This window comes from Alosa pseudoharengus, unplaced genomic scaffold, assembly GCF_046254945.1.
Source record: "Alosa pseudoharengus isolate Yale_2024_CS ecotype anadromous, Long Island Sound unplaced genomic scaffold, YU_APseudo_1.1 YU_APseudo_1.1_scf_18, whole genome shotgun sequence".
Lineage (NCBI taxonomy): Eukaryota > Metazoa > Chordata > Actinopteri > Clupeiformes > Clupeidae > Alosa > Alosa pseudoharengus.
In genome coordinates, this window is record NW_027468650.1 from 28928124 (window position 1) to 28945904 (window position 17781).

The window sequence follows — 17781 nt, forward strand, 5'->3', positions numbered from 1 at the left end:
GAGACTATCAAAATGATACCAGACATGAATACATTTACATTTCATGATACATGGATACATTATATCAAGGTAGCATCCTTTGTCTTGTGTAAGTGATAGGCCTTAAACCAGCATATTAGCATTCCATTGGGGGAGGGGATGGGGTCTTTGTTTAAAACCATGAAGGGTTACATGGCTAACTAAAAGTAGTCTTGAAGTTAAATTATTATAAATTTAACCATACATTTATTGCTATCAATAGCCCCAGTGATGGTGAACGTAAGCTCTCATGCTATAAACAACTGCACCAAAACATGGACATATCAATGCACAACCCCAATGCATAAAACAACGAATAAATCATCAGAGCCTGCAGCTCCATAATAAAAACATGTCTTACCATCATGTAGTTAACAAGGTGCGAAGGAGTTTGCTCTTCTCTGCAGCCCTGTCTATTGCGTCATCTGAATCCAAGTTCATTAGGATCTCTTTCTCAGCTTTAGAGCCTTCTTGAGTATCAGTATTAGCCATAGACAGTAAAAGATAAAGGTATTAGCGCTAGTGCTACAGTAGCTGAACCTGCACTTGATTTTAAAAACAAATCAGTCAGTTTGTCGCAATTTTCACCGCCAGCCAACAGTGCTCTCTAAGATTTCTCTCTCTTTTTCTCCGCTTCCCCCTTGTGTCGCCTGATGCCTCGATTAATTTTTTTTGCTAGCTTAATCTTAGTCAACAGTATAGCTTCCAACTTCTAACTTCCACGCAGACGCAGACACGGCCTACTCGATTCTGTCTTGAAATTCCCAGAAGGCATTGCTTCATTTTAACTTTTGCAAACAAATAATGAAATACAAAAAATGCAGGCAGATTTTGTTTTATTTCAAACCATGCACGTTTTTGAACTTCTGAATAAGACATTTCGCTACAAAACAATGCAGACTGATGTAAAAGTGTGTGACTGTAGACTGTAGAGTGTAACCATGACTGGGATATAGAGAATCATGTGTGGTATAAATACTGATATTGAGGTGTGAAGGATTTTGAGAAGTTTGGCTATCAGTTAGCCGAGGAACATTATGGACACTTGAAAGGGGGCCGAAATAATTATCTTGGGGCCGCTGTTTACAATTAAGGGGCCGCATGGCTGTTACACTCATGCCGCTCTCTGATTGGCCAGCCCAAACGGCCCACGAGGGTCCGCGGCACCTCTGGCATCTGCCCAAATTCCATACTACCAGTCCGTCACTGCACAACACTGACTAACACTTTCACTTGCAGCGCACTCTCAATCATGGCACACTCACACTGTTGTTCTCCTAACAAGCACACACTCATCATGTTACACACTCAATTATCACTTCACAGACTTACAAACATCCACTGTTTCTCCGTAGAAACACCGCCCCAGTCTTTTCACTCTCACACTTTAACTCTCATGAAAATGACTACCAGAAATAGTGTCAGGCAATTACACTTAATACTTAATAGTTGTTGTTTTATAGTTTATTTACTACTCCGTATTCACACAGTGGTAAAAAAAAAATATTTCTGTTTTTCATTGCGCTGGAAAAAGTCTATGGTTTTGCACATGAAATTCAACATGGACTTGGAGCAGCATCCTCCAACAAGTAGTAGTTTCCACGAATAAAAAACAAGATTTTACAGGCACAAAAAAGAATGTAAATTCTGTCTGTGTTGGTGTGGGACTTCTACCTCACCAAAAGTGTGAAATGTTTTCTCATCGTCTCGGCAACAGAATCTTAAGTACTTTTCTCTGTGTGTTCTCTCCGCCCCCTCCACACACACACGCACACACACAGACACACAGACACACACACACACACACACACACACACACACACACACACACACACACACACCCTTGCTGGAAAGACAGGAGGAAAGCCTCGCGGGCTCCTCTTCCCTTCAGCAGTTAATTGAACAGCACGACCTCTCCTTAGAGCAGCGAGGGGAGCGATGCACACAGAGGCTGCTTAATAATTGAGGGACGCTGGAAGCGGGTGTGCCTCTGCTCCTGAGCCACTCAAGCACAGAGAGAAGTGCAGCGGAGGTATGCTGTGAGTTGCTTCTGCTGCTGAAAGTAGGTCATTGTGTGCCAGCCCTGTGCCCTCTCAAACAGATTCAACTCAGTGGTTCAGTCAAACAGGGCCACGTGTGTCGACTTAATGCAAAACGCAGAACACTGCATTGGGCTATTTTCTTTAGGTTGCAATGCAAATCAATTAAGATGTATTGTTGCGGCCTTGGTGCACCAAATTTGACTAATTTTCTGACTGTATAGGTGTATAGGGTACTCAATACATGGCCTTGAAATACTAATACAGTGTTTTTTGTCCTTTTATGTTTTTTTTGTTTTAATTTGTTTTGCTTTGAAGAGAAGTTATAAAGTCTGTCTGGTGGTAAGGCACAGTGTGGTTTTTAGTGGGTGGTGTGTGTGTGTGTGTGTGTGTGTGTGTGTGTGTGTGTGTGAGTTTGGGAAAATAGAGGGTTTCACGACTGTGAGCTTTGTGTGTTATGTGCAATATGTGTGTGCATTGGGGAAGTGTGAGGTGTTGGTGTGTGTGTAAGAAAGAGAGAGAGAGAGTTGGGGAAATGTAGGGCTCGGTGACAGGCTGGGTAGGCAGGCAGGGTAATTGCCTTTAGAGAGTGCAGCATGGAGGTGTGGGCACCGCCAGCAAACAAACTGCTGTTGCTCTACAGTACATGTGGGGTGTGTGACGGGAAGGAGGCGTGATAACAGAGAAAAGGGCAGAAACTGAGTCATGAACAGAGTTGGACAGACAGACAGACAGACAGACTCTGACAGATAAACAGGTCTCTTAAATGCTGATGTCCTGCAAATGTCACTATCCCGTCGCTAACCTCTGTCCTTTTCCATTTTTCTTCTCTTCTCTTTTTCCCTCTCTCTTCATTTCAATCTTATCTCTCTCGTGCTTGATCTCTCCCATTTCCCTTTCTCCTCTCTCTCTCTCCTCCCCTCTTTCGCTTTCTCTTGTTCTGTCCACCTTTCTTTCTGTCTTCCCATCTCCCATCTCCCCCTGTCTCTCCCTCCCCTCTTTCTCTCTCTCTCTCTCTCTCTCTCTCTCTCTCTCTCTCTCTCTCTCTCTCTCGCTTTCTCTTCATCTTTCTCTCTCGATGTCTTTCTGCAGTGGGATGGCGTGGGTCCCATGCCGGACGCGGCGGACCCCCCCAAAGGGATCCAGATGCTGTGGCACCCCTCCATAGTGAAGCCCTACCTCACGCTGCTGTCTGAGTGCTCCAACCCAGACACGCTGGAGGGGGCGGCCGGAGCGTTGCAGAACCTGGCAGCGGGCAGCTGGAAGGTGAGTGACCAGTGCACGTCAGTGTTATGTAGCGGTGCTTTGCCAAAATGACAATATAGTTCCAAGTATATACAGTATGAAGAGTTTGGTTCCAAAACGTTATATCTCCATTTTAAAAACGTTAATTAGTCATAAGATAAATTAAATAAGAGTAACCCAATTACAGTTTCACTGAAACTACCTGGAAAACAAAATGTAAAAAAAATATTTATGAAAATTCATTGAAATGGAGGATACAGCGGTTTAAAAAACAAACTCTTCATATTTACTTAGACAATTGCTGTGTCTCATTTTACATTGTTAATTCTACACCTGGTAAATACACAAATGACAACATGTAAATAAAAAACATTTTGGATTTACAGTAGCCTATTACTGAGTCTATTTTGCCACTTTTGGGAGCTATAGGGTAACTGGTGTAACCCACTTCCTGTGAATTACATGTATGCTAAGATAGGCTAACGGTGTTTATGTCAGGCTGGGTTATTGTACACACAGAGAAGAGAAGGGTATGTATCCTCTGACTTAACTCTGAGGTAGACGGAAAATGAGCTAAGTTCTCAAAAGGTTGGCGTGTTCCTTTTAAAAGTATCTACTTTTATTTACCGTATCAGCTGCCATATGCACCGGGCTTTCGCACTTCAAACCAGTCCCTAATCCTCCTATTGAACGATGCATTTTAAGCACCAGTCTTCCTCAAGTTGCTGCTTGATATCTCTTCTATGAGAAGCATTTCCCCCGGCGTAGCTGTGTATGTATAAAACCAGGCGTTCACACTTGTTATGTTAAACTTGGCATGTCATGTTAAACCAGTGCAGTGGAAAAGTTTCTCATCTCTCAGGTACTTTAACTCTCCTGTTCAGATGGATCTTTTAACTGGAAATCCATCCACGGAAGTCCTGCCAGATCAATACCTGCCAGGCTTTTGGAGATTGCTGATTGAAAGGCTGGGATTGGATGGCTTTAAAAGTCCCATAACTGACAGTGGTCTAGTGCCTTCCACCAGACTGAGTTAGAGAAGGGATTAAGACAGTTACCTCCACAGAATCTCTCTCTCTCTCTCTCTCTCTCTCTCTGTCACTCACTCACTCACTCATCATCTCTACCTGACACTCTCTGTGTTTCTCTTTCTTTCTTCCTTTTTTCCTTCTCCCTCTCTCTTTCTCCATCGGTCCCTTTGTTTGTGTGCTTCCAATCTTCTGTACTCATCTTGCCCGTCACTTATAATTGGCTCCTGTGTTTGTTCCCGCAGAGGCCCAACATTTTGCTGCATGTTTAATGCCTCTCGAGTCACTCTGCGCCTTGTGCCTTCTGAGTCCTTCATTTTAATAGGATTATAAATTCCCATACAGTTTGTCCAAGAGGAGTGGGGATTAGTTTTTTTTTTTTTTAATTTGTGTGAAGTTCCCAAAGATATTGATCTCCTCAAACCAGTGAGCGACGGTTCTGTTTAGACAAATTAATTCCTTTGTCCTTCATTGGAGAGTTTTTCTTTCTCATATTACCCTGTTTAAGAGCCTAGTTTTCACACTTGATAAATTGTGCTTTTGCATGTTAATCATCAATCAGGATAGTTATTTCAAGCTTATTCCACTGCTTGGTTGAATTTCCCATTGTCCTACGTAATTTAGAACGACCATTAACCGTATGTTATTTGCACACCTATGAAGTAGATCCATTTTTTTGTCCGTATCACACGTTAAGTTTAACGAACTCGTTAAGTTTAAATGAACGGTCACGTTGCATCCGAGCTGTAAAATGCAGACGTTCAGAACATGGCAACATTGTAGCATATGACGGAGGTGGCTTTTAGCTAGATAAACAGGATGACAGCAGGCTAAGTAAAATAGCGATGTTTCAAAACTAAAGTTCACCAGAATCTTGGGATACGCTCGCTTGACAACGGGAGAGATAGAACTAACGACTGGCCTTTGGCCGTAGCAACCATCTATTTAGAACTAGTAACGGCAGTTTGTCCTGCAAGTTGAGAAATTAGTTGATATGTGTCGGAAGAAATTAGTTCTACAAACAAGACAGTTTTAGCGATTACAATTGCAACAGGAAATGAACACAACGCAAGTGGCAACAGTGGAATAAGCGGAATAATGGACTCCACGGTGGTCTGTTCACAGAAGTTAATGCACTACGAGGTTTAAACGGCCCTCCGCTTCGCGTCAGGGCCATTTTACAACCTCGACCGTGCATTAACTTCTGTGAACAGACCACCGTGTCGTCCATTATCCCTTACATAGCTGTATTGCCAGATTATCTGTTTTATTGCTTTTATATAGACACACACACTGGCCACTTTATTATGCACACCTCGCTAGTACCGGGTTCGACTCCATTTTGCCTTCAGAACTCCCTTAATTCTTCATGGCATAGATTCAACAAGGTGCCGAAAACATTCCTCAGAGATTTTGGTCCATAATGACATGACGGTATCATGCAGTTGCTGCAGATTTCCTTCATTTACGTTAACACTCCGCTGTCAACACTCCGCCGCTGAGAGCTCAAGAATCAGTCAAATCGCAAAAAGCCGGCAGCTCCGTTTAATTGTCAGGTGTGATTAAATGCGTTCATATTCCACTTTTTATGTCATAGACCTAGCATGCCTATGAAAAGACTTTTCAGTATTGTCCAATGGTCAATCTGTTGCTTCAATTTGTGTTTTATGCGATGCTCCGATGCTGAATTCATGCAGTTTTGCGCAAGTTTAAAATGTTTAGCCGACTGCGTAATTTGTCGATTTTCGTTCAATTTTCGTTCACTTTTCATGTCATGAATGTACAGTAACATGCCTATGATAAGGCTTTGCCGTTGTCCAATATGGTCAATCTATTGTCTCAATTGTGTTTCATGTGATGCACTGAAGCTACATTCATGCATTGTTTTGCTCCAGTTGAAAATGTTTCTGAGAAATTTGTCAGCTGTGATCAAATGCGTTCAATAAATTCCACTTTTATGTCATAAATATAGCATGCCTATGATTAATGTTTGTATGGTGTATCTAATCTAGGCCTTTCTTATGATCAATCAAATTGGCTTTGCCCACAAGGTTTTTTCTGTGCCCACCCATTTAAACATGTCTGGCTACACTAATGCACCAGCCTGAACCGTTGATGCAAGGCAGGATGGATCCATGCTTTCATCTTGTTTATACCTTCCATTCTTTAATTTCCCCTTGGGGATCAATAAAGTATCTATCTATCTATCTATACCAAATTCTGACCCTACCATCTGAATGTTGCAGCAGGAATCTAGATTTATCAGACCAAGCAACATTTTTCCAATCTTCTTTTGTCCAATTGTAGCCTACTGTAGGTTTCCTGTTCCTGGTGTGGTCTTCTGCTGCTGTAGCTCATCAGCTCCAAGGTTTGACATGTTGTTTGTTTAGAGGGTAGGGAGTGGTTGTTTGAGTTACTGCTGCCTCTATCAACTCCAGCCAGGCTGTTCTCCTCTGATCTCTGGCATCTATAAGGCATTTTCGCCCCGGGGAACTGCTGCTCACTGGATATATCCTCATTTTCGGACCAACTCTGTAAACCCTAGAGATGGTTGTGGCGTTTAAATACCAGTAGATCAGCGGTATCTGAAATACTCAGACCAGCGTGTTGGGCACTAGAAACCATTGCTCATTCAATGTCACATAAATCTTCCCCATTTTGATGCTCGGTTTAAACTTTCAGGAGATTGTCTTTCTTGACCATGTCTTAAATGCATTGAGTTGCTGCCATGTGATTGGTTGAATAGATATCTGAGCAGTTGAACATTTGTACCTAATGAAGTCGCCGGTGAGTGTATACTGTATATGAAAGAAAATGTTGAGGAAATGTTGACAAATATGTTAAAACTCTTTTCCAAACACTTTAATCTTCCCTTCTCTCTATCTCTCTCTATCTTTCTCTCTCTCTCTCTCTCTCTCTCTCTCTCTCTCTCTCTCTCTCTCTCTCTCTCTCTCTCTCTCTCTCTCTCTCTCTCTCTCTCTCTCTCTCTCTCTCTCTCACACACACACAAGCCCATCCTACCCCACTCCCCACCCTAACCCACTCCACTCTATCCTGGCCCCAATGCTCCAATGGCCTCTCATTACAGCAAGCTCAGCTCTCAATCAAAACACAGACCATCACATCAGTCAGGTAGTCCAATTACAAGTCAGGGCAGAGCTATTTTTTTAAATGGCAGAGAGCGGAGAGAGTGGACATAATGAATGTACAGTGGCCTGTGCCACTTGTGTAATAACTCCTACCGTTTCCACAGCAGCTGTTCCCCCGCCGAGCTGGCCCACTCCAGAGCGATTGGTTCAGATCCCCAGGGAGAGCAGGGCCGTCTAAAATGTGGGCCTTTACGGTGTAGTGGCTCCAGCTTGTTGGGTTGTGTTGACAAACGGGGTCTTCATCCACAGCACACAAAGCAGTTTAGGGATCGACCGAAATGGATTTTTTAGTGCTGATACCGATACCGATTTTTTTCCATCAGCCTAAGCCGATGACCGATACAGGCTGCCGATTTTCTTGAGCCGATATTTGGAGCCGATACTGCTTTTATTTTGCTTCCTCAATTTACATCATACAAATGACACATAATTACACAAATGATAACAAATGTTATAAGTCTCAATTTAAAAATGGAACATTGAACTTATGGATGGGTGCACTGAATATGGTTAACTGTGCAAAATGCTTTCATCAACATCTTACAACACAGCCTTGATGACGCATTGCTTGCTGACATACTATAAGACATAATTCAGGTCATCACAAAATGTCCTTTGTCAACACATTTAATAATTTTAAGAAAACAATAAGCCTTAAAATTAGCTATTGAAATAAAGTGCTTGATTTGTCATTTAAGACTGCATGGTTTCAATTTTTCTATGTCTATATTTTTCTAAAAAAAGCTGCCAGATGTCAACCACAGAACATAAATCAGCAGAGGAAAATAACGTGGTGTCAAATGTTTCTGTTCTAAACGCCATCAACGTCAAAAGGTAGCCTATATAGGCCTAAACATATCTCTCAGTTTTAAAATCTCTCCTTCAGGTAGCGCAGCACTCTCATATCGCTGTGATGCGTGTGTCCCACTGAGTGAGACAGACAGACGCACACACAAACTTCTGTTTGGTAGCTGACGAACCACCATTAAACTGGATTGATAATGATAACGTTAGCAAACGGCTCTAAACAAGTAAGGCATACACGGTATGTCTGGTACATGATAAACGTTAACACGAATTAATATTCAACTATGTATAACACGTCTCTCATTATTAAAGCTCTGATATCACTGCGATGGCAACTCCGCCCGCTCGAAGGGAGAGGGGGAGGGAGACGCACACACCACACGCGTCCAAAACTCAGCCAGGTGGTCGCTGAATAAAACTCCCACAAATACCACGGAACAACGTCGGCATTACTTAATCATATGATTGACCAGTGTTCGTAACAGCTACCGCTACCCCATGCAAACGGATAGCCTACAACTTAGTGCAGCTCCCTAAATACAATGGCAAGCAGTCTTATAGAAGAGGGGCATTCAGGGAGGGAGACACACACACACCACACGCGTCCAACACTCAGCCAGGTGGTCGCTGAATAAAACTCCCACAAATACCACGGAACAACGTTGGCATTAATCATATGATCAGTGTTTGTAACAGCTAGCTACCGCATGCATATGGATAGCCTAGCCTACAACTTAGCTATTTGCAGCTACCTAAATACAATGGCAAGCAGTTTTATAAACGAGGCATTAGCATTAAATAAAGTAGGCTACCTATATCATTCGCATTTTCCACTTGGACCCACAAACTTGCTTCCACCTTCAAAGTGTATGGCAATATTTAAGCTAAGTCAAACAGTTAAAAGATGCTTTGAAAGTTTAAAGTTTACTGTTGTCTTGAAGAGCAGGCTTTCAGCTCTGTTCGTGGGGGAGGGGCAGTCTGCACGTGAATTGCAGAGTCTCCAGCAACACAGAGCTGCCTGTGGACGCCTGTATGTAAATAATGCGGGGAAAAAAACTATCGGCGAACGCAGGCGCTTATCGGCCGATGCCGATACATGTAAAAAACGCAAATATCGGCCCGATATATTGGCCGGCCGATATATCGGTCGATCCCTAGAGCAGTTTATAAAGACATTTATTCATCACGCGTGTTGAAAAAGCGAACCACTGCGTGCTACTTTTTTGTGTTTTAATGAACTGCGTGCATATTTTTATAACTCACCTGGGTAAATATGTTGACAGTATTCACTACATTATACAGAATTAGAAAGCGGCATTGCTTAATTTTTGTTATGTTTGTTATTTTTATACTTTATTGGTAAACAGTGTGCTTGTCTATAGCTATTCTCATTCTTTTTTCCTCCTTCTTGGTTTTAATGAACTACCCATATGCATATGTTTAAGTGTCTTAAATACTACTGAGCAGAGTTTTGAAAAATAATTTAAATGCAGATATGTATGAGTAAGCTTATGACTGGAAGAATGGTCTGGTCATTGGTGAAAAATGTTGGTCAATGGTTAGATTAAGGTACTAACCACACCAAGGTCCTGGTTTCAGTGTGCTCAATAAAGTGTTTCCATATTCTTGTTTGTCTGCTCAACTGTTTGTCAGAGCATGTTTCATAATCTTCTTTAAAACATGTTTTAACCCCCCTTGTTTCCCTTGTTCCTGGCATTACCTACAAAGGGTTAAGTCACCATTGATAGTACCATTTGTTTTGTGAATAAATGCAAATGTACTTCACATTGTTGTTAATAATGGAAATATGTGTGTTGTGTTCACTTCTCCAGTGGTCAGTGTACATCCGTGCGGCGGTGAGGAAGGAGAAGGGTCTTCCCATCCTGGTGGAGCTGCTGCGCATCGACAACGACCGAGTGGTGTGCGCCGTAGCGACAGCTTTAAGAAACATGGCCTTAGATGTGAGAAATAAAGAATTAATTGGTATGTGCCTTTTTTCTTTCCCTTTCTCTCTTTTCCCTTTCATTTCATTTCTCTTTTTTTCCATCTCTACACATCTTGGTGAATTCAGAACAACTCAGATGGTTCAAAGCAGAAGCATGTTGTCTGGCTTCCAACAGTAAAAAAACTCCTATAGTATCCCTCTGCCTTCCTTTCGGCATATGAGTCATTTGTTTCTGCCTCATGGTATTCCGTCCCAGTGAAGAGTAAATAAAAATACTGAAGGATTTCTTTTCCATTTTAGGATTCCATTTAGTGTTTGTCATGCATACAGCAATTACAGGTCTTAAGGTAATTTCCTTTTGTGCAGTCTCAGTGAATCATGTTGTAGTGTAGGTTTGCATGCATGTTAGTTTACAGGCTGTGATATATGGCATTACATGTAAATGAGTTGTGTGTTCTTAGAACAGGGAGGCAAGCTCGAGCAGGGAGTATCTAGCATCTGTGAAAGATTAAAGACTACCGGTACTTTGAAGCATTTGTCACGTTGCACAGATGCATGCTGGGAAGTTTCCCTTGTTTGCCTCCCCTGCTGATTAAATGTTGTGTTGCAAGGCATTGTGAAGAGTTCATGAAATACCCCCTACCACTCCAGAGCCAGTCTGGGCCAGAGCCGTGTTGAAGTCGGGCAGCCTCCAGCTTCAGTAATGACACCTTTGTAGTATATCTGGATAGTTCAAGAGCCAAGGCGTTCAAGGGTGTGAATTACACTTAATTGTTGCTAATTTATTTAATTATAAAACAAAAATAGACAGCTGGTAAGTAGTAGTGGGAAGCCTGCCAGGCTACTGTAGTCAGACAGAGAGAGAGAGAGAGAGAGAGAGAGAAAGAGAGAGAGAGAGAGAGATGGCTGGCTTTCTTATGTTCCACCTAAACTGGCAGACAAAGGAAAGCAGCGATCACTTGGGTCCTAACTGCCCTTCAAGTTGGGATCAATCGCAGCCAGACCAGATGTGGTGGGCTCAGTGACAATTTCACTGAGTGGCCGACTCCTGACCAGGCAAGTCACCCTTGTGTGCAGTGAGCAAGTCTACAAGGCGGACGCACCATCAAAACCTTCCGTCATCTAATTACACCTCATTTCAGCGATGATTTTTCTTTTTTTTTCTTCCTGTTTGAAATTCTGCCTCTGACAACCCCTCTCCCCAAACCCCCAAACCACCCTCACCAGCACCACCACCAACAGACTATTGATCTTTCTCTAATAAACTTGGTTGCGTGGTGTGCTGTTTGGTCTCCATGGCAACAGCTCTCCTCTTCTCTCCTACTCCCCTCCTCTCCTCTCAGGCGGTTAGTTTTCAGAGCCTGTAGGATCTCTCTCTGGCAAACTTGGCTGCTTCTCTCTTCTCTCTCTCTCTCTCTCTCTCTCTCTCTCTCTTTGCGCTAGTCTTCTGCTTACCTAATTACCCACTGCAGAGTTTCCTCCAGATTTGCATCTGACATGAACTATCTTCCATGCAAGTAAATCACTGTTAGCTAATGAGAGTTTTTTTCTCTCTCTCTTTCTCCACTCTTTAACTCGTCTGCTCTCTTTTCTCTACTCTCTCCATTCTTCCCACCATTACTTCCATGGAGATATTCGCACAGTTTTTCCTCAGACAACTACAGGAATCACAACACATAGATGCGCACAGACAAACAAGAGCACAGTGGTGATTGTTTATCCTTTTCATTTTAATGAAAATCCCTGCCTTTGTATATGGTAATGTAGTTTAGCAGAGACAGGGAAGGCAGTGTTATTAAAATGGCTGTGGGCCAATATGGTAGACAAGAATAAAAATGTAATATGGTTGTATGTTTGTGTCTGAGACACAGATTGATTTTGAAATGGAATGAAGTGAGTGTTGTGGGGATTGTCTTGAGGAGAACTGGATGCTGTTCAAAACCTGACTCAGGAGACTGTGGAGGACACAGAGAAGAATAGAGTGATGGAGATAGGAGGGAAGAGAAGGGTAGAGAGAGAGAGAGGAAAACATAAATAGAGATTCCCAGGCATTCAGCAGAGACCATGTTAATGTCCATGTTACCATGTTAACCATTTAGCTTCCACTATAATCAATGTTACTGGCTACACCAGATGTCATAGAGGCGCATATTCCAAAAAATTAAACCAGTCTTCTAACTATTTTTATGCTCCGCGAACGGATCGCTTTAAAGCTCACTAAGATACTGATTTGTAATTGTCTTTAGAATAAACATTTTGTGTCAATATAATAGAAGCCCTCGTGTCTCTCTACTCCAGTGAGTCATCTTGACCTCATCAGGGATCTGTCGGGGATGAGTTCCCTCTAACCATCTCCTCCTCACTGCCCTCTCACTGCCAGAGTAATATGTGTTTGTTGTTTAGGATGTGAACATAGACACACAGCTAGTTACCATTCACACCATGACGACATATGCAAGAAAGCCTGTCGCTCATGTGTTTTGACTGTGATTTTGGTTCTTGTAGCAGGGATGTGTTTGTGTGTGTGTGTGTGTGAGTGTGTGTGTGTGTGCGTGTGTGTGTGTGCGTGTGTGTGCGTGCATGTGTGTGTGTGTGTGTGTGTGCGTGCATGTGGCATCTTTTACACTGGAGAGTGTGTGGCCCTTCGTGTCCTCCTCATGCTCTCATTGGCTGACAGCAGCAACCCAGCAGCCCTTGCTCCCTCATCTCACCGCGTGCCCCCTCGTCTGCTGCTGTCATGTACAAGTGGCCATTTCTTCGAGCACCTCTACAGGCTGGTTGTTTATCTCCAGCAGACAGCTGGCAGGCCAGCCCCAGCCCTAGCGCTAACGCTAGCTCCATGTGAAGCCTCCTCCAGCGCTCACTGTCAGGAGAAGAGCAGCAGATGCTAATGGCATGCTCAGATCAATTACACATTTGAAATAATATGAGCCACGACAAGAGCTAATTGAAGCTCTTTTTGTTAGGGTAGATATAAATTGCACTCTATTTTAGCATGTGGTGGGATTATTATTTGACTTCTGTACAATAGACACACTAAGCTCATGTGTGTGAGTTAATGTATTTATCAAAAAATTTTTGCAAGGTACACCATGGTACCTTTTGTGGAGACATTGTCCCACTATGACCATGCCATTTATAGACTTTACATTGCCAGCTGTCGCCCACTGAGTATGGCTTCTCTGATGCAGCTTTCTTGATGAAATTGCGAGGTCCTGCTCTTCCTTGGCATTTAACTTCAGCTCCCCTTCATTGACGTCTGTGTTTTTGTCTGGAGTCCGATGGGAGAGAGGGTGTCTGGCAGCACAGTAATGATATCCACTTCTAGTGGTGGCCAGGGGAATAACTCTCGGAAACTGATTAATTTGGGGTTCCTGAACGCACCGCACTCTCTGGCCTCCTCACGGATGTAGGGGTACGCGAGAGTGCCCCTGGTGGGCGAGGTGCATCACAGCGCTGCATCTCTGTAGCTCAGGGCAAGATGACTCAGGAACGCTCTCGCCGTCAGTACTTCACACTCTGAACCAGTTACCATGGAGACGCATTAACTGCTATTAGACGACTACTAAAGCTAAAAAGATCTCTCTTCTTTCTTTCTTATCAACATTGAAGAATGCCACTCCAAACTCACTGTCCATAAGGATGGGTGAACTTGTGGTGCTTATATCTTTCCTTTAGAGAAGTCCAGATGACTGCTAGTGCTGTGAGAGTGCTGCTAAATTGGGCATGTAGAAGCAGCAGTGGCAGTTTGGGTGATGGAGCGGCTAAGCTGCACAGATTTGGGTTAAATGTTTGAAGTGTAAAGTCCTGCTTGCTGCCATCCAGAAAGTTGACGTTTCAATGACCTTATGTGTGTGTGTGTGTGACTGTGTGTGTGTGTGTGTGTGTGTGTGTGACTGTGTGTGTGTGTGTGTGTGTGTGTGTGTGTGTGTGTGTGGCCAGACAGAGATCTTCAGATGGTTTGGGTTGTCTAAAATGAATCCAGACCAATAGGACTATCATGGGTGACAGAACAGACAGCTGAAGGGGATCGTTACATTGATCTTACTCATATAGGTCCTAATCAAATGCCAAATAGGATTTTACCTGTTGCAATGCCCAGACCATATAGAACATTTTCATACACATAAAACACATTTGTCTCATCATCTTTTCCAATGTAGCTAATCAGCCACATTAAAACATGAGTGGAGATTGAGAGAAAGTGGAATAGAACATTATGTCCAATATTCCAATATATGGTTTAATGTTCTGCATTATGTCCAATATTCCAATATGTGGTTTAATGTTCTGCATTTCTCATTAGTGGGTCACTTTGATACTAAAAGTATGATTCTATGTAATGACTGTATGATATCTGTACTGTCCCTGTGTATATCTCTGTGTGACTGTGTTTAGAGATAAGCAGGAATATTATGACTTTGCAGTGTTTCACTGTTCTGCATTCAGTAGCTATCTGCTCCGGATTTCCAGGCTGCCACTAATCAGGGTCTGATTCAGTGTAGTCCACGTGAGATGGGATGACCAACGCCATCTCCTGTCAGCCTGGAAGGATACTTAAACTCTAACTATTTCCTTGTCTAGTTAGAGCAGCTGATGGATCTTTAGGTGAAGTCATGCTGTCTCTCCCTTGATGCGCATCATTGTAAATAAACTCTGTTCCTGATTTTTCATACTATTGGTCTGACTGGGTCTCTATTAAATCTATGGTATCAAAATTACCATCAAGGTTGAGGCTGAGTTGCACAGGATCCAGTTGTAATTACGCTTTGGGAAATACCACGTTATCTTCAGGGTCTCTTCAGGCGAAAGCTCTATGAACATTAATATCAGCTCATGTTTTATTCCACACATTTTATCTTGCGTCTTGGCTGAATCGTTCTCTTTGCTGCTAGCCACGCCGAGGTTTGCCATCTAATTGAAGGCCTGAGTGTCTAAAGGATGAGTCACCTTCAGTTTGGGCTTATCTTAGTCATTCTTTGGTCAGCGAGTTGGACTTCAGGAGAGGGGGGGGGGGGGGGGGGGGGGTTACATTTGTGAGGAATGGAAAAAGGAAGGCACTCAGAAACTGAAAGGGCAACAAGAAAGAGTTGATCAACAAGAGGACTGCAACAAGTGCAAATAAAACAAGGCTAAGTGAATCATTTGGCAAAATTGTTTTGCTTATGTAATACTATGTGCTAGACCCTAAGAGACGTTGCTCTTTGTCCGACTACATTAATAGTCCATCAATTAGGGCTCAATATTTCTTTAGAAACTAGCACACTGGCACTGGCAATTTCTAATTGAAATCTATCTTGTGTTTTAAGTTAGCTTGAAAATGCTGTTGTTTTGTGGTGTGTCTTTCCCTCTTGCTTCTCCCATCCAGAAAGCAGTGTCAGTCCTCACTCTAAGCTTGCTATATGGAGGCTGGCTGAAGTGCTCATATTTATGGTAACCGTTTGAGTTTGGCTGCGGTGCTAAGCCACACAGACCGGTTAGACCCGGGGGCTTGTTCTCGCTGAGTGGTGTGTCTAAATCAGCCAAGGCTCCTTGGGCCCTCTCTTTTACACACTTCTACACACTCCCTTTGAACTCGCCGTGGAAAATATTAATGCGCCCAATTTCTTTGGACGCATTTTATCCTTCGTGAGGAGTTTGGAAGTAATTATGTATGCCGTTTCTTTCTAGGCGCCTTCTCTCTCTTTCTCGCTTATGCCTTGCATCCATTCAGTCGACTCAGGAATGCCATCAGCAGTTGGCAGTTGTTTTTTTAATTTTTTTTATGCTGTCATGTTGTGTGCTGTGTTTTCTCTCACTAACCTGGTTATCAGGAGTGTATAAGCCCAAAGGCTGTGAGCGAGTTGTGAAAAAAGTCACAGCTGCCACTAATACTCAAACCAGACAACAGATTCATTCATTGCATTCAGATGTCAGAGAAAGGCGTAACGCAACGTTCAGACCATAATGACTTCTATCTCATTCCTAAGTAACACAAACGGTTTGCCCAAACTGACAATTCAATACGCTCGCGTTGCACTTTGAAAGTTGAACCAAGTTCGACAATCAGTTTGTTCAACCCTAGCGTTACGCCAGCACTGCCACCGTTCCGCTGCCAAACCATAGAGAAAAATAAGAAACCTGCTGCTTGCCACTGGTCAATGTGATCCCGTCTTAAGCAAGTGTCAAATGGTTTGCAGAATCTCTGTTGGCACTGGTCAAACTCTGAGCCACTCCAGAGGTGCGTGCTCTGAGGAAGCACAACAGTGATGATGATGATGTTGATAATGACGATTATGATGGAAATGGCTAGCTTTGGCTGATTGCCTGTTTTGGAGTGATCATGAGAGAATAGACTTTCGTTGGACTGAAGAACTGGCTCTCCATTCATCCCTGATTAGCCCGGAACACTCAGGATGAGAGGCTCCAAACAGGCAAGGGGTGGCCAAAGAGTCACACAGACACGCACGCATCACCGGGCTGTGACGGAGACAGCAGGTCCTGCACAGAAGAGTGCACTCCATGCTTAATAGGGTGGTGATGAGGAGGAGGAAGAGGAAGAAGTCTGTGTAGGCGGCATTGTGATTGCCCTAAGCGTTATTTCCTTATTTGAGTGTTTAAGTCTCGTGATCATCAAACTTTAGTATATTCTAGTGCAATGTTTTTTGTGTCTGAAGAAAAACATCTCCTCTTGCATAATAAAACCAGGAAATGTATATTCAAAAATATATAACGGAACTTTAACAATTAATTTCTTGCTTGTACATCTAGAAATGTTTCATAAATAAACAATTAGAGTGCACTTTGAGCAGATTTAATTATCATAATTTCAAATCACCACATAATTATTCTCTGTTTATTCGAGTGTCCTTATCGTGGTGTGTTAGAGTGCACATCAATCACTGGCAATGTTGTGTCTAACCTCACACTAAAAAACACACAACTTTAAACAAACGGTTTCAACAAACAACAAAACATGGTCTCTTAATGGAGGAATTACAAGATAAAACACATACATAATCATAGTATGCTATTTGTAAGGGTGATTAGCTTGAGTGCACATAGTATTTTGGTTTAATCAGTCATAGGGACTGGCTGGACAAGTAAACTAAGCCTCCACTGCAAAGTCACATTAAATATGTTGTTATTACAAGAGCTGGTTGTATTTTTCACACCATCTAGGGGAATGTGTGTGAAGAGGAATATTCTGGATGTACAGGCAAAGGCTGTGTACAGATTCAGCATCTACTAAAATCACTGACAGAGTCAGGGAGGAGACAGACAATAAAATTAAATTAGACAATAAATTGTTGAGTTCTGATATAGGTTAGAAGAAATTATAGAAGAATGAATTAACCTGAACATAACATTAACATTAACAGCGACAGTAGCGACAGTACTCTGTGACCCCGAGAAAAACAGAGATCTATGTGAAAAATTGCCGGAATGTTTCCTTTAATATCCCATTAATGCAGTAATAAAACATATAGAATGAATGACACTCCACAGTTACATGCCAATTTCAACAAAAAATTCTACATAAGATCGACATATTTCATTGCTACATGTGC

At 42.5% G+C, this 17781-nt stretch overlaps 1 protein-coding gene across 1 annotated transcript in view; it reads left to right on the plus strand.

Moving 5' to 3' along the window:
• Positions 1-17781, plus strand: part of ctnnd2a (catenin (cadherin-associated protein), delta 2a) — a 302396-nt gene that overhangs the window by 259565 nt on the left and 25050 nt on the right. The window contains exons 15-16 of the mRNA XM_076290816.1: positions 3150-3323; positions 10119-10269. Of these exons, the coding sequence (XP_076146931.1) occupies positions 3150-3323; positions 10119-10269 (325 nt within the window). The remainder of the gene's footprint in view (positions 1-3149; positions 3324-10118; positions 10270-17781) is intronic.